Source organism: Peromyscus maniculatus, chromosome 15 (genome assembly GCF_049852395.1).
Source record: "Peromyscus maniculatus bairdii isolate BWxNUB_F1_BW_parent chromosome 15, HU_Pman_BW_mat_3.1, whole genome shotgun sequence".
NCBI classification, from domain to species: domain Eukaryota; kingdom Metazoa; phylum Chordata; class Mammalia; order Rodentia; family Cricetidae; genus Peromyscus; species Peromyscus maniculatus.
The window spans coordinates 78,426,362-78,447,644 of record NC_134866.1 but is presented as its reverse complement, the minus strand read 5'-3'; the positions used below and the strand labels follow the sequence as shown (position 1 = coordinate 78,447,644).

Genomic DNA, 21,283 nt, shown 5'->3' with positions numbered 1-21,283 from the left:
CCACTGTGGTGTCAGGAGAGGAATCATCACGCCCATTTCTAGAGGTTGGGGACCCAAGGAGGCAGGAAGGGTGAGGGACAGACTCAAGGTCATATCGCAAAGCAGTGACAGGAGGGCCCATACTGCAGTGTCACAGCTTGCCCGACTGGGTCAGATGGTAAGCACAGGCAGGTTATCGTCCGGGAAAGATTCAGCCGGCCGTTTTCAGACCTTGTCTTTGTACGGTCATCCACTTGTGGGCTGCGCTCCGTAAAGGGAGGAGGCTCTGCCTTCACCTTCCGACTACAATTATCTTCCTGCTTTGTTACCGGGCTGACCATCTCTTAGGTGTTCCGCTCCAGGGTTTTTTCAAGCCTGGAAGAAAATATGCAGCCAAGGAATTCTGTGATGTGTGTCCTAGCTTTACTTCGCTTTACGCTGGTAGGGTTTAGTGCTAAAATCCAGATTTGCCTTCAAAACATTTTAAAAAGAAATTAGTTTCAATTTAAGTATTAGTGAGAGAGGAAAAAACACAAATCATAGGCTAGCAGTTCGCTGAATTTTCACAAAGTGAGCACACCTGCGTTGTCCAGATAAGAAATAGCCCAGCAACCACCCCACCCACCCACCCCAATGCTCACTTTGCAATCACCATGCTTTTCTGATTTTTAATTCCCTAATTTGCTCAGGTTTTTGCATGGATCTCTAAAATGGTTGTATCGATCTCATTAAGAATCAACCAAGTGTGTGAGCGCAGCCATTTCCTCCAGGGTAGTAACAGATGTTGCTGATCCTCTGGAGAGCGCTCTCCTGGGTCCTGGGGTCTCCGATGCAGCTCACACTGGCCAGCCTTTCAAGGATAAGTGAAAATCCTGCTTCCCAGCTTTTCAGAGAGTCTGAGATGACTTAGCAACAGGGAGGCAGGCTCTGTTTCCTTGGCATGACACGCTGCAGCTTCAGCTGGCAGATCCCAGCTGGGCCTCCTCCAGAGGTCACTCCGATGCCACTGCTATTGTTGCTGGTGCCTGTGGGCTACATTATGTGAAGCAAGAAGGAGCTGCCCCAGGGGCCTCAGCTCTGATTGTGAGCTGCCTGCAGGCTGGGAAAACAGCTTCTCATCTGTTAGCCTTTCTTATTTCCTCTTCCTTTCCCATCCAAACCAAGGCACTGTGCAGTTGGAGACCCTAGAGACGGGCGTGTTTGCCATCTGATTGATTGCCCAGGGCACTCTGGAAAGGAAAAAAAAAAAAGTCTAGACCCCTGCAGAGGATGGTAGATAATGCAGTAAAGCAACCGAAACGCCCCAGGATGGATGCTAAGTATTTCTTGAGATCAAGAAAGAAAAATGGTCACTCTTACTTGCTCAGCTGTGTTTAGAAGAGCACAAAGTCAAAGTCAGGGTTGATCATTTCTTTTCCAGAGCTTCAAACAATAGTGCTTCCTTGCATTGGTCCAGCTACACTGATGTAATTATATAGGACTTGATTCCAAACCATAGTGGCCACCACCAACGGATTCGTTTGCCCCTCCCCGATTGGCCCCAATGTGGAGTTAGCCTGATGTCCTTATTTATAGCAAAATGCTGGCATTTGGGTGTATTTTAATATCTAGGCTCAATACAACAATACCTGGCAAACTGAATCTTAAAGCCTGGTGCAGTGAGTTTTCATTGTTTCATGCCATTCTTTTTAAAGAAACCAAACCATCTCATGAATACTCAGGGTCAGTTTGATGCTTTCAGTTACTTCTATAAGGCAGCTGTCCCTCTAGGTGACATTGGAAATAAACAAGATGTGCTCATGAGAAGATAGATAACTGCAATATCCACTGCCTTGCATCTTTAGATGTGAGTTGAGCTGGTTACATTGTAACAGCCGGATGCTGCTTTCCCCATTATGGTCTTTCCCAAATGGTAGGCCAGAAAATGAAGAACCTGGGAAAGGTTTGGGGTTTAATTTTCATTGTCTTCTAGCAAGGGAAAAAAAGTGAAAACCATATATGGTGGGAGTTAAAGAGATGCTAGAATGTGTTACATTTATTATATTCGTCTTCACACTTCCAAAGTCAGAAGGCAGATGGATTTTTTTTTTTTCCTGCGCTGCCTAATTGGTGTTACCCACCAAGGGCTCTGTGATCCAAGCTGAAACACAAGCCGGTCACTCCCCAAATGGAAGGTCGTTAAATGGATGCTTTACTGTTAATCTTCCCTGAGAGCTTACTTCTCAGAGTCAATTCCAACTTTCAGATTAAGAAATAAATTCTCCTAAGTCACGATTTGTTTGCTTCTCTTGTAAGATGTTATCTAAGACAGTGAGCTTTTCTCTGCCAGTGCTTTGAAATGATGTGCCTTAAGATGTCATTTGCATCACACAGGAATATGTGACAGTCCTTAGATTACGGACCTTGTAAAGAGGGAACCAAAGGTTGGGCCAAAGGAAAACTGGGAAATTTTCTCTAAAAAGCCGCTTAGCCTTTTTTTTTTTTTAGTTGTTTCTCTGGATTTTATGCTTCTATTTAAGGTTCAGATTTCCTTTTAGTGTTGTTTTCCAAACAGAATCATAGGATTACAGGCTGACCGTTCAGATAGTTACAAGAAATACTCAAAAGCCTGTTTCTCAAAGGGAACAATTAAATCGGACCCATTGAGGAAAACGGCGTGTGAAAGGCCCGAGCAATGGTCACATAGAACCCCTGAGAACTGGCATGCACTGTGTGGTCCATTCATTTTCCTTTCTCTGGTCTGCTGCTTCTATTAGGAATAATGCAGTTTCCATGCATTAAAGGAGAGGTGCTTTTTTGGTTTTATCAAACCAAACATTCCTACAAGATCAGGGTTCTCTTGGCACAATCCAGCCTGCAGGCCCAGGAGGATGTGATGCTCCTCCTCCTCCTCCTCCTTCACCTCGACGTCGTGCTCAGAAATGCCCTTCCGCTTCTTTTTCCATCTGTTAAAAACCACGGGCATGGCGGCTTCTTTGTGCACGGCTACCACATGGGCTAAGAGAACTGAAAAGAAAAGATGCTTGGAGACTTTTTGTTCACCTGGGATGGATGACACCTTGATAGTGCTTGTTTCCCAGGGCTGGGCCAGAATCCTGGAGCAGCCAGGAGCATTCTTGAGCGCCAGATGCCCCTTGAACCCAGGCATTTGAAACACAGGCTTACTAACTCCAGCTGCTCTGGTAGTTAGCCCCTGGGTAATCCAGTCAGGGTGAAGCCCTTTTATTGATACAGAATCAAAGCCTCAATCAAGAACTTGTCCTTAGAAATAGAGGATCATGAAAAAAAAAAAAAAAAAAAAGGCATACATGGTTTCCCTGCTTCCGAATCTCTTCAGAATCTCTTAACACCTGGGCATCCCCTCTGGCTATGGAGTCCAGAGGGAAACCATGAGAAGAGCTTATCAGCATCAGGGACTTTTGCCCCCAGTTAAGCATAAAGGGGGCAGATCTACAAGTTTAATAAAAAGCAGTCAATCTTTATTAAGAATCTTCCTTTACTAATAATATCCAGCATAAGGGACCAAGTTATTACTAAGTCTCTTACTTCCAAAATTGATAGGGCTCCAAATGTTCATTTCCACCTAAAGTAAGCAGGAAGTCCATTGTAATCTTTATTTTATAAATCCCAGCAGTGATTGTACATCATTAATAAGTACTTTGGCTGGAAATAGCTATTAAAAAAAAAGAACCTTGAAGTTTTAATTTCTTTGGGAGTTTACACACGGGGAGTTATTTTTATCAGCTGTCTACTGGTTTAATTTAAAAATTAATGCAATGGATTTCTTCAGGCTTAGCATTTTTTTCTATTGTCAAATTAGAAATGTAAAATACATCGATGAATCTCAATCGAACATTTCGCCACTTGTGTTGTGACATGGGGAAATGATGAACAACAGCTCAAGAGCGAGTGGGTGCCTAACCCCAGATGAAGTCATTCAAATAATGTAGCCATTTAGATGTTACTTAGAACAAAGATGGAAAAATAGTATGAATTTAATTTAAATACATATGTCTCATTATTAACTTATTGACCCAGCTTGACAACCCAGAAGACAAAATGGAGCTCTGTCAACAGTTCCAATTAAGCTGCTCCGACGGGAACTCAATGGCTTTCCGCACGAGGCTAGTATAGAGTGTATATGTTGAAGTAAAATATTCTAATGAATTCAGACCTCTCAACCTGTCAAGCTCTGCGGGGAACAAAAAGAAGCCGTTTATCATTTCTCCACTAAAAAGACCCACAAACTCTCAACATGCCTTTCTTGTTAAAATTTAAATATTCCATTAGCACAAATGCAAACTGAGGCCATTTAATGTTTCCAGGGAGACTCGTAAAATTTTCCCTTATAATTTAGCCTCTCCTTAGGAATGCTCCTAGGGAATGTTAACTCTTTCTTATCTGATTTCTTCCCATTATTCCTATGAGAGGTTGTGCCTCTGTCTAAGGGGCATACAACTGTTTGAAAAATATTCCTCTGATGGAAAATGTCTTTGTCCAACAATCTAGACTCTCAGGCAGCAGAATTACAATGTCAAGGGCAGCCTGGACTAGATAGAGTGAGTTCTAGGCTGGTTTGGCTATATAGTAAGATCCTGTCTCAAAAAAAAAAGATAGAGAATGAATTTAAAGATACCTTTACATGTACAGTGAACTGAGTGTCACAATCTTTTAAAAGATATGTATCTAGTATAACTTTAATCAAGATATTACATATAATTAAGATACGTGTCATATATCTATTGTATTATAATGCACATGATTATTCCTAAGATAAGAACATTTAATCAAGCACAAATGGTGCTAAATACAGGCATCCATTAAGGATTTAGAGGTGCACTTCTTGCACTGCCATTTAAACCCTCTAGGCTGATGGCACAAATACCAATCAATCAATCAATCAATCAGTCAATCAATCAATGGCCATTTGGTTAGAGAGAGTTCACTTGCAGAGTTAGACCTAAGGGCTCTAGCCCCTCTCTTAGGAGTTGGATAATAAATATTTGTTGGTTCAGAAATGGGTCCTTGGCAGTTTAGGATGTTCACTCCAGTGTACAGTCATGGTGCTCTGTACTGACTCCATCATGAGCAGTCTGTTGAGGGAAGTCTAAGCACATACATGTGAACACACAAACACGTGAACACACATACACAAACACACATACGCTGTTTGGGTTCTGGGGTCGCAGCATTCCCTGGCTGCTGTCCAGTGTTCTCCTAACTTGATCCTCTCTGTGCTCCCTCTGAGGCATCCCCTTTGGGATGAGGAGGGGAGGTGTGGCCAGAGCTGGAAACCACCATCATTCTCATTTTTTTTTTAAGATTTATTTATTTATTATATATACAGAAGAGGGCGCCAGATCTCATTACAGGTGGTTGTGAGCCACCACGTGGGTGCTGGGAATTGAACTCAGGACCTCTGGAAGAGCAGTCGGTGCTCTTAACCTCTGAGCCATCTCTCCAGCTCCCATCATTCTCATTCTTGATTGTGGGTTACTCTGGCCCTAATTGTTCCTTCTAGGCTAACACAAGGAAGTTCATGCTCACTCCCAATTCCATCAGAGTCTCAGGAAGTATAAGAAGATGCCACTTTTCCAGTTTTTTTTTTTCTTCTGGATTTAAAAAAAAAAAAAAAACAACTCAGCACAACTCACAATAGTGAATGAAAACACTCCCTGCCAAGCTGATTAAATAAAAGAAATACCGGATAGGACTCCTGGGCCAAGCCTTGAGTTCCACGTGCTTACTGAAGACCACACCATTTGGGGTTGATATCCAGGGTTAAGAAACTAAGATGGAAAATGAGTGAAAGGAAGAAATCACACAAGCACACTTCAGTAGCATCCTTGGGAAGCCGGAGGCCTGGGCTTTAATGGCGGTTGCCCATTCCACGTGCACTGGTGGCGGGTCCTGGAGAAGCTAAGATTAGTCTGGAGTCTCTTAGCCAGGACTGGCATCTTCTCTCCTTTCTCCCCTTCTTCCTGGCTGCCATGTCCCTAATCACCGGTTTCCTTCCAGCCTCCAGCAGCTCTGCATTTGCATTTTATGAAGGGCAGAAGCTCAGGCCACTGTCCGTGCTCCCCCCCCCCCCCCCCCCCCCCCCCCGGTGTCTCAGTGGAGGGATCTCCCCTTCTCCATTTGTGAGCATCCATGGCTAGTCAGGGGACTCTCCAGAAAGAGGCCCGAGACACCCTTGTAGGGATGCTTTCCAAACCCGCTCTGAGGTGCTTCACTGGAAGCCTGCCAACTGTCTTCCTCTTCCTCCACAGGGATCCGATCCTGGGACACAAACCTGATTGAATGCAACTTGGACCAAGAACTCAAACTTTTTGTATCTCGACACTCCGCAAGATTTTCTCCTGAAGTTCCAGGTGAGGCTTCTGTTAGTGGTTAGCCTAGAACTTGAAAGGATGGGGGAAGTGACCGTTGGCTGGGAAAACTTCGCCTAGCATGTGAAAAAAACAAAACAAAACAACACAACACAAAACTTCTCATTGCTACAGAGTTCTCTGTATTTTATTTGTGTCAATGACCTTAGCCAGTAGCCACAATCTAAGAAAATAGAATGTAAGTGATTGCCATGTGGGTTATTCATGGTGTGGATTCTAGGTGAGAGGTTTCAAAGTCCAGGTTATTTTCCCTTTTTGGTTTCAATGTCTCTGACCTCAAGGGGTTACAGACTACTTCAATATTAATCTTATTCAAAGCTATGAGTACAGATTGGGTGCTCCTACCTCTAAGTTTCTTCTCTAGAAAGAAAAAGGACACCTGGCATTTCAGACGCAAAAGATGTTTTCAGCTCACAAGTCTTCCTTAGGGTGGGGAAGAGTCTGATATTCCAAGCTACTGTGAAAACAGCCTAGAACACAATAAGAGAGAATCAAAGGTAAGGACACAGACATTGAGTTGTTCCCTGACAGCCCTCTCCATGAGGATGTGCCCCGCCCACATCGCTGGGCTTTGGTGATGGTTTAGGCAGATTCATCTCATCTTCCTTTTCGAGCAATGCCTTTCTCCCATCTGGTCCCATTTGGGCATTATAAAACAGTTTTCTGGTTCATGAACTTTCTAAGTCAAGGTGTTTCTGTCAAAGGGGTCATCACTGAAATGATACTACATTTTATTTCTTCACTATTATTTGAATCTTACATAAAATCAAGAGTTCTCTGTCTATATGCTTCTCTTCTGAGTTCTTACTGGCACTGACATCAGGAATGAAGAACATCAGGAATGAAGGTTGGACTTTTTAGATGATTAGCTCATATGCCTTTATCCCATGTGTACCGACATTCGAAACCACCTCTGTGGAATGTCGATGCCCTCATGAGTCATTCTTAACTCTAATAATGGCCATGGGACCATCCCCTGCTTTTCCTCTTGAATTGGAGATTAGAATAAAACCCTGTACGTTTCAGTGAACTTCAACTATAGCTTTCAGGCACAGAACTGAATATGTTAATAAAAAACGTAGAGAAGAAGGTGGGTGAGGTGGGGTGGGGGCAGGGAGGACGTTATCTAGGGACCATCAGCGAGTACTTTGCTGAAGGCTGGGTACAGCTTAAGGTATTTGCTCATTATTGTGTTTTGGTTTTATATCTTGTTTTGTTTTTATTCCTGTAACTATCTCACAAAAGATACGTTTGTGCCAACAAGTAAAAGCCAAGCACTTATGCCTCCCTGTAGGTTCTTCTGGCTTTCTGTTCTGTAAGGCTTTTTTCTTTCTTTTGTGAACATGTGGCTTTCATTGTATATGTTCACATTTGGATTGCCTTTACATGATGACAAATGTGCATTGCAAAATGGAAGATTGAAAAAAAAAAACTGCTGAGGCATTAACACTTTCTGGACTAAAGGACTTGGACTACCCTTGGAGACTAGGAAGAGAAATCTCTCCAAATGGCCACATTAGCCTGAGGTACCCTGTCCATCCTCCCTCCTGCTGTAAGAACAGGTCACCGATCTAGCAGTGTTTGGGTTTGAGGACTGGCTTCTGGATGCACAGTTCCTTCCGTTCTGGCCAGCTGCAGAATGAGTTAATATTAGGACTGTCCCTCCGTGCCCCAGTGTCCCTCTGAGCAAAGCCAATGCAATGGTGCCCCTGTGGAGGCATGAACAAGACTCTACTGCAGGTTGAATATTCCTTATCTAAAATGGTTGGGACTGGAAAAGTCTTAGATTTGGGGTTTGGGGGCTTTGCATCTTTAGCCCCCAAATTTAAAACTCTTTAATCCAAACTCTAAAACCTGTCAACGACAAAAGCACAGTTGACATTGAACCTTAGGTGTGTTGTGGAAGGTGTGTAAAGGGTAAGAACACAGAGTGGGGTGGCTGGAGAGAGCAAGACCACCCTTACTTTGAGCTCAAGGAAACATTTATCGAAGTTTCCTGAACACACTCGAGAAATTTAGTCTGGTTCCAGGAGCATTCAAGTCTAGCGCTCTCTTCTCCACTCACTTGAGTCTCACTAAAAGCCGAGTTGTGTCTCTCAGGCTACTTACAGTGGATTCAGCTGAGCCTCCTCATTTAGAGTTTCAATAGTCTAAGTCTATTTAGAGATAAAGAATGCAATGAATGATGGATTCCTTTAAAAAAACAAACAACAACAAAACAAAGAACAAGCCATTCAGTCACTTTAGAACTGTTTAAATGGAACCTAACACATGCTATGCACTCTAAAAGGTGAAGTGAGAACAGCTCTGACTTTTGTCACACCTCTGTTCTTAGGGCAGGAAGAGGCATTTAACAGTCGCATGCACAGCACCATAAAGTCCTGCACCCTGTATACAGAACACTGGATACAAAATAAATAAATAAATCTTTAAAAAAAAAAAAAGCCAGGCGGTGGTGGCGCAAGCCTTTAATCCCAGCACTCAGGAGGCAGAGGCAGGCAGATCTCTGTGAGTTCGAGGCCAGCCTGGTCTACAGAGTGAGAGCCAGGACAGCCAGGGCTGTTACACAGAGAAACCCTGTCTTGAAAAACAACAAAAAATAAATAAACAATAAAAAAAACCCCAAAAAACAAAACAGAGAAAACCTTTTGTTGTTGTTGTTTGTTGTTGATTCATTTGGTTTGGTGAGTTTTTAGCTGGCAGCCTTACAGTAGAATGTTTGCTATCATCCGTGACTCAGTAGGCAAGGGCTCATGTGGAAGTCAGATCCATTGTACATTTATGCTGGTTGTTTTTAAGAATCAGAAGTCATATATGAAAAATTGGTGGTTGCCTTAATTGCAAAGGACAGACCATGTAGATGGAACTAGACCCTCACACTCACACTACTTTAGACTTGGCACTGTCGCTTTGGGGTTCAATGGGAGTCAAATCACATCTCATTCAAAACTACTCTGAATTGTCATTCGGGACCTGGCATGTAGGTGGCCTTCTGTATACTAGGTGGATTGGTACAGTGTGAATTCTTCAGAACATCAGTCCAGAGGTCTTGAAGTCCTGTAGCATTGGCAGACTATAATTTTTGGACTGATCAGTCACTGAGGTCTGTGCCAGTATCTCAAACTGGCTGAGCATGGACTCACAATCACTCAGCACACTCCTGCTGTGTACCGAGGTCATTCCCCCCGACCTTTCCCTGATTGAAGCTTCCTGGCCATGTGTGAGCTGGACTAGTAGGCACAGTGGTCCTGAGAGAGCAGCCTAGTCTTTGACCGAAGAGACAATTCAGCAGCTGAGTCTTTCAACACAGAGCAACCTGTGATAGCCCTTCTATTTCTGAATCCCCAGCCATCACAAAGCTTTTGGTCTCGCGTATGATTTTTGTGCCTTAATGATGTTGGATTTGAGTCACTGTTTGCAGATCTCCGGGAGTGAGAATCAACAAGACTTTCTACAGAAGCTCAGGGTTGCCATGATGCAGAAAATTCTATTCACTTCCATTCCTATTGTTTTTTTTTTTCCCCAGGGTTAACTGTAGACCTTGGTGTATACAGTTACGGGGGAAGTTGTCTTCCCAGGGCATAAGAAGTATCCCATGATGGTCTGTGAGGGAAGACACACCTTGCATACAAAAAAAGAAAAAAGAAAGGAAGGAATGGAGGAAGGGAGGGAGGGAAAGAGGGAGGGAGGGAGGGAGGGAGGGAGGGAGGAAGGAAGGAAGGAAGGAAGGAAGGAAGGAAGGAAGGAAGGAAGGAAGGAAGTCATTCCCCAAAGGAAGAGGACACCAATTTCATTCTCTTTCCTCTCCCTTTGTCACTTTTATCTGTTCTTTGAAATAGTTAAAATTTTTGATAACCCAGTTCCTTGCCCTCAGCACAAGGAAACAGTTCTGGAGCCAGCTCCCCACACTTGTTCTTAGCTCTGTCATGGATTTTTTTTTTTTTCTGAATGACCTTGGACCCTCAAACATTTCATGTCTCTTTCCTTGCTTCTACTTCATGGAGTTTTTGTGAGGACCAATTGAACTCATGTGCATAAACGCATTGAGACCTATCTTGTGGGAAATGAAATATAAATGAGTAGCCATCTCCCGTCTTCACAGAGAAAATTCTGGGTGACTTATACATGTGGTGACTCTTATTGTCTGTGGGAAATACCAGTATGGCTGGCTCCCTTCCTGTAATCATCTTTAACTTATATTAATGATGATCCTCAGAAAGAGTTGCCTTCGGCGTCCTCAGAAGGCATGTGGCTGCTCCTTTTGTGTAGAGGCAGCGAGATTCTTTGAGGTTAGTCACAGATCGGTTTTCAACATCGCTCTCAGTCCTTCGGGTACCAGAGCAAAACGAAGGCCATGCGCTCGAGTAGTGAGGAGTAGAGCAGAGAGACCATTTACAACATGGCCGACCACACCGGAAACAAGGATGCTGATAGAGGGGATGAGCCCTAGCTATCTCCTCTCCTGTGGTGACCCCACCCTTCCAAACCTCATCCTCTTCACCCCACCACCATTTCCTCTCCTCTCTTCGACACACTAGTGACTACAGTCTCTGCCAATTTTAAGAAACTCAGATTTCCTGTGGTTTATTTTCTTACTCAGTTCAATAAATAGTACGACTTCGGTATATTTACACTCTGTGACTGGTTTGATCGCTGCTAGCTACCAGATCACATTCACAAAAGCCTTCGTACGGTTGCGATTGATTTTGAAATGTGTACCTGGGCGGTTCTGTTTAAGGACTCAAGTCTTTCCTGTAGAGGATGAAAGACATGTCCCAGGTGAGAGCGTCTTGAGGTCTGTGCGCAGTGACTGCTGAAAATATTTCCCGATTGGTGTAGGTAGAGAATTCAAACCAAGTCTTTCCATTTCGGGCAGGCCAGTCTTTCTCTTCCTTTCCCATTAATGAGTTGAGATCTCATGACCAACGTTTGCCTGCAGAGTCATAAGAAAGGTACGACTATTCTCTTAGGATGTGTTTGCCGTATTTCTGTATCTAGCCCTGTATGTTTAGTCATGACGTAGAATTATGGCTTAGTTGCGTGTGCTTGGACTACTGCTCTACGATGGTGAGTTATGGATATATTGCCAGCCTTGCTCTGGGCCTTTAAGCACAGCAATACATGCTCCCATCGCGTTCAAGGGACTGACTTAACCACCCAGGGAACCTGTGACCTCCGCAAGTCAAGGCTTTGTCCTACCACTTCCTTTGTTCTAGGCACATAGACCGGGCAGGGTCCCTGTCCCCATGCCCTCTCATTCCTTTTCATTATGTCCTTGTCCAAGACGACAGGACGAACGCTGATGTTAAAATGACAAGTTTTATTTTTCATGAAATAACCAGACCTCTGTTTAATACTCACTGAGGTAAATGGTGCTTGCCTGGGAAAGAGTTATTTTAATGCAAATCTCTAGTTTCCTGCCTGGCCCTCCTGCTCAAGCCTGCCTAGCCCACTGGCAGGGAAAGGCAGTGTGCTTAGCACCCCTTGGCCCTACCTGCCCCCCATCTTATTGTTCCCCTTCAGACTGCAGGGTCTTGATGGCAGCCTAGAGCCCGCAATTTTCAAAACAGTTCAAGAGCCAAGCTATTCAGGATCTTGTTGTGTATATAGCACAAGACTCAATTCCTGTGAGATCACATTCCTCTCAGCTTTGAAATTTCAGAGTTTTTTTTTTTTTTTTTATTTCCACATCCTAACACATTAGGTGATTTCCCTCCTTTGGTACCGGTGTGGCCAACATGAAGGAAAAAACATCATGTCATTGCTGTGTTCAGGCACCTTCATTCCTTAGGGAGTTAATGATGGCTCATTCAGACCACCTAGAAATAACTATTCATCTCACTTTTTTTTTTTAAAACCTGAGTAGAAAGGATGTTTTAGTCTGCCGACTGTAATGGCTCTCAAGGGTTCCTAATGGGCACCGTGGAACTTCTCGATACAGACCGGCCTAGGCAGGGAGGTGGCAGGAAGTGGGCTGCCTGGGCGCAGGAGCCATGCTAGGGAACGCCAATAACCGTCCATTAAGTCCAGCTAAGTGCAGTCCGGAGCACTTGGCTGTCACTGCTCACCAAGGGCGGCACCGCAGGTGGCCTCCATGCTTTTTTCTTCCTTTTCAGGCACTAAAAGTGCCCATGATTTTACTCAGGTTTTAAAAGCACACCACAGTAGTGAACCGCCCAGGCAGTCCCAGCCCTGCGCTTGCTTACCTCCACCTTTCGGGTCTTTGCGGGGTCATGTTCTGCATTTGTGGTGATGTGCTAGAGAGAATGCCAGATGAGGGGTAAGACACAAAGTGAAAGATTATGTCTTGAAGTTCAGGCAAATGATATTGAGTACTTACTTATTAATAAGCAAAGAAGCGTGAAGGGAATGTGGGAGCAGACATCCCCACTGTTCATAATTTAGTTAGGAAAAGACATCCTTTATTCCTTTAAAACTTAGAGCTATTTTACAAAGAAAATGCTTTCTTAATTTACAAATTGTGTGTGTGTGTGTGAGTGAGTGTGCGTGTGAGAGAGAGAGAGAGAGAGAGAGAGAGAGAGAGAGAGAGAGAGAGAGAGAGAGAAAGAGAGACAGAGACAGAGACAGAGACAGATTTACTCTAATTCCTAAAACTCAGGAGTGAAGATGGAAAGCAGAACCAACTCTGTGTCTCGATTGTTCAAACCCGGGTCTAGTCACGTTGACAAAGGTTGCCCAGGTACCAGCACCCCGCCCCCAGCAGCACAACCCAAGACTAATTAACCGCTACCGCGGCAACGGTATCAAGTATCTCCAAACATCATACTCCAGGGCTCGCGGCTTTTATTTTCTCACTGCGGTCTGAGGGTAATCACTATTGTGTGTGAAGTCGTGTTTCCTCGGTCCTGGAGACATGTGGGAAAGTAAGAAGTCCCCCTGCCTGGGGAAGCACCTTAAAAATGAGCTGCAGGGCCTGGGCAGCTAACACAAACAAGACAAAAAAATAACATGAAGTTAATCAACTCTTCCAGGGCTTAAAGGACTGCCTGTACTTAGGAGCAGGGAGATGAATGCTCACGGAAAAATGAGACAAGAGAATCCATATGTGATTTGAGAGGAGAAGTATGTGATTAAAAGCAAGCACCAGAGTGCACCACACCTCGGTTTAAAGGAGTCAAATTGAGTTTGCTTCTGACTGTTGCCACACGGTTTGGAGGGACCGAGATAAAACACAGCACGATAAGGACTGCCTTTGTTGTCTCGTGGGGAAGTCCCCACATCTGTTTTTTTGCCTTAAGCCAGTCTTTCCTTATTTAATAAGGTGGGCATTTCAGTGGTTGTGAGAACAGTCACTGTGGAGCCTCGGGTCCCAATTCACAGAATCCTGTGGGAGTCTCACCAGGCAAGTGTGGCAAGGAGTAACTGAGCGCTCAGCACACTGCACATCTGGCCCTGAGGCCCCCTCCTCACAGTGTTGCTTTGGGGTTCCTGAAAATCAGCAAAAATATCACAGATGGCAAAAAAAAAAAAAAAAAACAAAAACAAAAACCAAACCAAACAAAAAGCTGATGAACAAAACAAAAAAACAAACAAACAAACAAAAACAAAAACAAAAAAAAAGGTGAACAACACCATCATGACAAACAACTCTGTCGCCATCTTTCAGAGTCGTTAGCATTTCCAAGCTTTCACCTGGAAGATGGAGTTTGTGAAAGAGCCATGCAAACTGCTTTTTAATTACACTGGCTACACCGGATGCCTGCTTAGATAAGGGGTGACTCTTCTCACAACTAGAATTCCAAGTCGTTTCCCAGTGCAAAATTCAGAATTTTGGTGGTGCAGTTCAGTAGGGAGAGCATTTTTGTTGGTGATGCCCCATGGGCCCTACGAGGTGTTCAAGGTTTGTGTAATTAGTTTAATGCAGCGTGTGTGTGGGTGGGGTGGGGTGGCGTGGGGTGGGGCGGAGAAAAGAGCGTTTTATTCTGGTCCCCTGGAAGGGCTACAATCTCAGGTTTTGTGGTATGTCTTTTGAGATAGTGCCCATTGTCAGACAGTCTGTCATTAAAAGTGAGTTCCAGGAAAGGCACAAAACTACATAGAGAAACCCTGTCTCGAAAAAACAAAAACAAAACAACAATAACAACAACAACAAAACCATAGACAGCAAGCACAGTTCAGTTTGGAACCCTACAGGCACAGACAACTTACTAATAAATCCTAGCCCAAGAGTTGGTTCTAATTATTTTCATAAACAAGACAACTAAGCTTACAATGTGTGCAAATCAGAAATTTGTAAGAGAGCCCTGTAAATTCTTTTCATTGAGGATATGCTAAAAATACATGTGCATAGGATATGCTCCAAAATATATGGTCTATGCCATTTGAGACATAGATGTTGACATCTCTTTGCGGCCTGGGACATTTTGAACACAAACTCAAGTATGCCCTAGTTTGAAACTGTTTTAGAGCCAAATCCTTCGGTTCACCGATGGAAATAGCTATTTTAAGGATTCACAACTTCTGAAATGACATAAGAACAAAACTCTGGCTGGATGTAGGCGCTTGATTTCCAGCTGCCTTCATCCCTGAGTGCTAAAAACTTGATAGAATCGAAGACACTAGGGGTGACTGACAGACCTGAGTTCCATGGAAATAAATGTGAATTAACCGGTTCACTGCCCTGAAGCTATAGTGGACACTGGACAGGGTCTGCTTCTTTGTCCGGGGCAGTGGGGCGGGTCCGCTCCCTTCCTCCGAGGGTCCGAAAGTCTGACCTGTGGAGCCGCCTTGGCTGCATGGGAGCCTATTTATTGTCAGGCCTGGAGCTTTCTGGAAAGTTTCTGTGTCCTTTCCTTTTCTGAAAATAGAGGGATTAAACTACGTTAGGTCCATGTAAACGTCCTACAGAACACTCAGGTAATCAAAACAATAGACAAGAGTTCTGTGGGATTCTGTGGCAGGCTCTGAAGAACAGTTTGCAAAAGGGTGGAGCTGAGCCCACTTCCTGGTTCTGTAACCCAAGACACCATGAACGCTACCACAGTGCTGACAGGGGCTTGTCCTATATTCCACTTAATATGTTTTAAAAACCAGCTTTAAAAGGCCTCTGGGGGAAAAAAAACTTATTTAGAAAATCTGCCTGCCCCATCTACTAGGACTGTCAATAAGGAAAGAGCCACAACCTTAGGATGCTCAGAGCACTGACTTCCCAGGATGGGGACTCTTGACCCTTGCCTTTCCTTGTTTCTCTTTGTAGAAAGTGCAAACCAGATAAAACTTAATTGAGTTTGCAATATGGCGGACACTGGTGCTTTATCTACACAATGACAAATTGGACATGGCTTCGTTGTCCTTTCCCCTTAAAGAAGAACTTGCACCGTGGTGCGTGGTGCTGCTTTGCCCCTCGGATTAGCTATTTATTTACAGGTGTTTGGAAGGAGGTTGAAGGACTGCAGCATGTACATTTGGGGATGGACCATAGTTTGAGTCTTCGAAGCCCCAGGCACTTCGCTGGTTGTATGTAATGAAGAATGGCCTGCGTTTTAATGCTCGTAACCAGTTATGCGTATCTTGTCATGTGAACCATCAATTAGCATAGCATAATTTAACAAGTCAGTACATGCAGATATGAATACCCTTGGGGAGCCATGCTCAAATCAGATTATTACCAGCAATGCGCATTCAGGTGATCATCACCACAAAGCTGTGATTATCCAAACGGAAAAGTGATTTTTATGGTAATGTGGCTTATGATTGGCTATTGACATTTGAGACCTTTTTATTTATTTATTTATTTATTTATTTATTTATTTATTTATTTATTTATTTATTTATTTATTTATTATTTGTGTGTATTCTTTCTTTCTTTCTTTCTTTCTTTCTTTCTTTCTTTCTTTCTTTCTTTGTTTATTTATTTATTTGGTTTGGCTTTTTCAAGACAGGATTTCCCTGTTTTGCTCTGGCTGTCTTGGAACTCAGTAGACCAGGCTGGCCTCAAACTCTGAGATCTGCTTGCCTCTGCCTCCCTAGTGGGTGCTGGCTTTAAAGGCTTGTACTACCACGCCCAGCTTACATCTGAGACCTTTAAGGTACTGGTTCAATTTGTCCCACCCATTAATTTGATTACGTTATTAACACCTATATGATATTATTGTATGTTCACAGCAAAACATGCACAGCATGCTAAAATTTGAAAGAAACAACTTATGTATAGTAGCATCATTGGTGATAATGTGCATAGATGACACTATGGTGACCAGTCATTCAAGGGTTCTGATGATAATTCCTTGGGATTTTTCTTTTCCAAGTTTTAGAATCCATTGATAACAGTTGTTTTTTTAAGGCAAATATCTCAGAATTGACTTAGAATCCCTAAATCAATTTAAATGTCAGCCTAAGATACATGTAAACTATTTGTAGTATTTGGAAATTCATTATTCCTTTTTTCTAGAATGATACTTTAGAGAGAGACAGAGAGATTGCTGTAGGTGGAGTTTTCTTGTCCTGGAGCCGCTCTCAAATAAACACACTGAGGCTTATATTAATTATAAATGCTCTGCCAATAGCTCGGGCTTGTTACTAACTAGCTCTTACAGCTTAACACATTTCTATTAATCATGTGCTGCCCCAAGGCTCATGGCTTTTACTTTTTACTTCTATCTCATTTTGTATGTCTGACCCGTTCTCTGTCTGACTGGTGACTCCTCTGACTCAGACTCTGCTCTTCCCCATCCCATCATTCTGTTTGGCTTTCCTGCCTAACTTTATCTTGTTCAGCTATTGGCCAGTCAGTTTGTTTATTAAGCCAATCATAGCGACATATATTCACACAGTGTGCAGAAGAATTATTCCATAGCAGATTTCTCTACCTTTCTCTTCTTTAGTTCTCCCTTTAAGCAAATTTATTATTTTATTATCATTTATTGGAAACACAGGCCAAAAAAACACCCTCACTCAAGAGGAGAACACACCTTGCTTCTGGTTTGGAATCCAGGCTCAGACCAGCCTGCTTACTCTTCTCCAGGTACCTTCATGCCCCCAGCATGAACCATGGTGGTAATTCCACCATAGACCAGAAGGAGTGTGGCAAGTGTCATGGCTCCCAGTGAATGGCCACTTCAGCACTAATGGGGCTGTCTTTCAGTACAGAGCTTTGGCTCTCTCTGGATCTGCTAATGCTACTGAGGATTCATTGGTTCTGTAAGATACAGAAGAGCTAAAACTACTACAGAAAGAAAGGATGGGTAGAAAGGGGACCATGTCTGTCTTTTACGGAGCTTGAAACTCACAGAGTTTGAAGAATGTGCCCTAGTATCCTATATTTGTGTTGTTCTGATCCATGTACAACAGGCATGTTCACTGAGTCTCAGCCACGCCTTCCTTCTTCCCATGTGCCTTCCTTATGAAAGAGTAATGTTTAAAGCACATAGTTGTTTTCTACATCACGTGATCCTTTAAGAAGCCACTAAACACAAAATCCAGCCAGGATCTACAACATAGTTCTCAACCTTCCTAATTCTGCAATCCTTTAATACAGTTCCTCATGCTGCGCTGACCCCCAGCCATAAAACTATTTTCGTTGCTACTTCATAACTATAATTTTGTTACTGTTAAGAATCGTAATGTAAATATCTGATAATCAGGGTATCTGATACTCAACCCCAAAGGGTCTCGACTCACCTGTTGAGAACCACTGATCTGAAAGGAATGAAAAATTAAATTATTTTAAAAAGCTTATTGCCCAAAATATCTTTAAATTACAATTTTTGAATGTCTTTTTTTTTTTTTTTTTTTTTGGTTTTTTGAGACAGGGTTTCTCTGTGTAGCTTTGTGCCTTTCCTGTATCTCACTCTGTAGACCAGGCTGGCCTCTAAATTACAATTTTTTTTTTTTTTTTTTGGTTTTTCGAGACAGGGTTTCTCTGTGTAGCTTTGCGCCTTTCCTGGAACTCACTCGGTAGTCCAGGCTGGCCTCGAACTCACAGAGATCCGCCTGCCTCTGCCTCCCGAGTGCTGGGATTAAAGGCGTGCGCCACCACCGCCCGGCTTAAATTACAATTTTTAAGACTTCATTTTGCAGCCATTTACATGCCCATGAATCATAATGTATGTGTGCACAGCAGAGGTTCCATAAGCTTGTAACAGACCTGGGACATTCCTATTGTTTAAGGATGCCATAACATCATAGTTGAACGTCATGGGTTTCTGTTCATGCTGGTGTACACATCTGAACTGCAGCTGCATGGAAGTGTAGCATGTACTACTATGACAATACACCATGCTCAATAATGGTAATCAACTATCACTGATTAGTGCGTTTGCTAAAATATACCTCTTATTGTGATTTTAGCATATACTCCTACTTATGAGGGGAAAAAAAAAATGTTTTCTGTTGGCGTGTGCCATGTGCAAACAGGGACAGCCCCACCTAGCATTCCAGTTGTCTATTGTTCTTCCATTGTGCTCTCAGAAATGCCAGCCCTTCATCCCCCCATGTTATCTGTTTCTCTCTCGTTTTTCATCTCTCCATTTCATTCATTTTAATAGCTTGTCTTCCCACTCTCCAATCACAGCCGTGCTTTCTACAAATAATATTGGTTTGGGTTATTTTTAGACACCTAGCCTGAGGTCAGTGCTTGTTTCTTAAGTAAGTTGTACACCGTGGTCAGTTAGATATGCTATTATATCCTGTCTGCTTTTTTGTCTTATTGTTTTATACATAGAGCAGAGGTTATTTAGAGCCTTTGGAATATCATTCCAACATATAAATATAAATGAAATAATGTGTCAAATTAACTCACTCCATGGGGTCCGTCTAGAAATAGGATTCTATGCTTAGAAGCTTCACTGCTGGCAAACTTTACCCAGCCAGTGGATTTTCTATGCCTGGTAAGCAGGCTCCTTTACAAACTGAAAACCAGTTATCAACAAACATGACAGAAGTTCCAATTTACAACTCGAAAAGAAAGGGAGGAAGAAAGAAAAACATACTTTGAATAAGAAAAAGAAACCAAAGACCTTAAACTAATCACAGAGCAGATTTCAGAACAAAATCTTTCAGGATTCCAAATTTCAGATGTGGCCCTTTTCCCGGCTGCCACAGACGTGTAAGAAAGAAGGAATGCGGTTATCTTTCAACCATGGAGACAAAGAGGCTTTAGGTTAAAGAGCCTTAGGGTAATGCCAGGAACGAGGCCTACCAGGGCACAGGGATGAGTCATGAGCTATCATAGGTTCAAGACACTAAAATCACCTTTGCGTGGAAAATAAGCTATATTAGAAAATGAAAATACGCAGTCACTACTTATGTTATAAGCAGTTTTTTTTTTTTTTTTTTTTGTGATCGATTTCCTTTAAACACTAAGGTGTAGGCAGGTATTTATTTACAAACGATTAACTTCCAGAGACTTGACCAAGGCAAGCGGCCAATGGCCAGCTGCTGAGAACCGTGGGCAGAGCCCTTAGCATGTGGGGCTGGAACAGAGACTCTGAGCTTTAATCACCTTTGCTAAGTAGATTTGTGCTCTTGCAGATGACTTACTCTGCGTCTTCTTGCCTGTATTTGCTTACAGGATGCTTAGGAGGAGATGATGGTTGAGTCTCTGCCAGGCCAGTTATCTCCACCATTGGCTTTCCATAGGTCAGCGTCACCCTTGCATCATGGCTCGTCCTACTTTTGGATGGTTCCTAATCATTTCACAGAGACGTCTACTATATATATATTTGGATATTAGTTATTTTCCAGAATTTCACCTTCTTCCTTAGAGAAAGCATTTTTTGAGATATAATTTTCCACCAACTCTCAGGCCAATACTCTTTTTTTGTTTTGTTTTGTTTTGTTTTTTCGAGACAGGGTTTCTCTGTGTAGCTTTGCGCCTGTCCTGGAACTCACTCTGTAGCTCAGGCTGGCCTCGAACTCTCAGAGATCTGCCTGGCTCTGCCTCTCCCTAGTGCTGGGATTAAAGGCGTGTGCCACCATTGCCCAGCTCTAATACTATTTTTATCTCGAACTGTAGACCTTTTTCAAAGGTCCCACTTGGAGTTCTGTTTGTTCTTTCCCTGGACATGGAAATATCCATCTAGGCTCAGCATGTGTCAATAGACAAGGTTTCATGGCCTTCTTTGGGAATCTCACCGTACCCCACTAGAGTCCTGAGTTTTCACCCAAATGCTGCCTCTCTTTCCAAGGGCTTTTCCTGAAATATCCGCTCAGTTCAGGTAGTCACGGCCACAGCAGCCTCCTCTATACCCAGCTCTGTCTGGTTCTTAAGAGGAAGAAGCCTCAAGAAATGGGTACCAGTTTCCAGTGAAATGTGTCTTGCAGCCTAGAATCGCGGACAGGTGTGAAGGACTAGAGTCCAAGCCTTTCCAGCCTTCTTGAGTCAGAACAGTTATGGACAAGTGCCTGGTGCTGAATACACAGGTTCAAATGCGAACTCCAGATCATACTTCAGTTCCCTGTTCCTCGGTTTCCTTGCTGATGGTCCTGTCCTACAAAGGATTATGCGTATTCAGAGGCTAAGGGCCAAGTGAAGGGTGGACATAGTGAGACCATATTAAATGATCCACGAAAGCTACCTGTTACTTTTTTCCTTGGGTGAAACGTGGTTAAATATGTGCTTTGTTGTTCATCTTTTTCTTCTCCTGGGATTCCTCTCTTCTCCTGTGCCCTTTAGCATCATTTTACTTTAAATCACCGTGGCTGGGTTTGCCGTTGGTCGCGGTGGTTTTGTGTGTTTTCATACATTTTTCAAAGGCTCATACATTTGGACAAGAGCATATTCTTGTCTGTCCCCACGTCACCCACTGTCACTCAGCCTAAGTTGAAGCAGTCATTGTGTAATAGAATCTGCTTGTGGAAATCTGCCATTCAAAGCTGTCACCATATTATCATCTTTGAGATAACTCAAAAGCCATCATCACAAGAGTGAGTTACGTGCTTACTTCGTTTTCATT

At 43.1% G+C, this 21,283-nt stretch overlaps 1 protein-coding gene across 1 annotated transcript in view; it reads left to right on the top strand.

The window, feature by feature from the left end:
* Window positions 1-21,283, top strand: part of Map1b (microtubule associated protein 1B) — a 100,932-nt gene that overhangs the window by 2,207 nt on the left and 77,442 nt on the right. Inside the window, exon 2 of the mRNA XM_006994415.4 lies at window positions 6,249-6,350. Within this exon, the coding sequence (XP_006994477.1) occupies window positions 6,249-6,350 (102 nt within the window). The remainder of the gene's footprint in view (window positions 1-6,248; window positions 6,351-21,283) is intronic.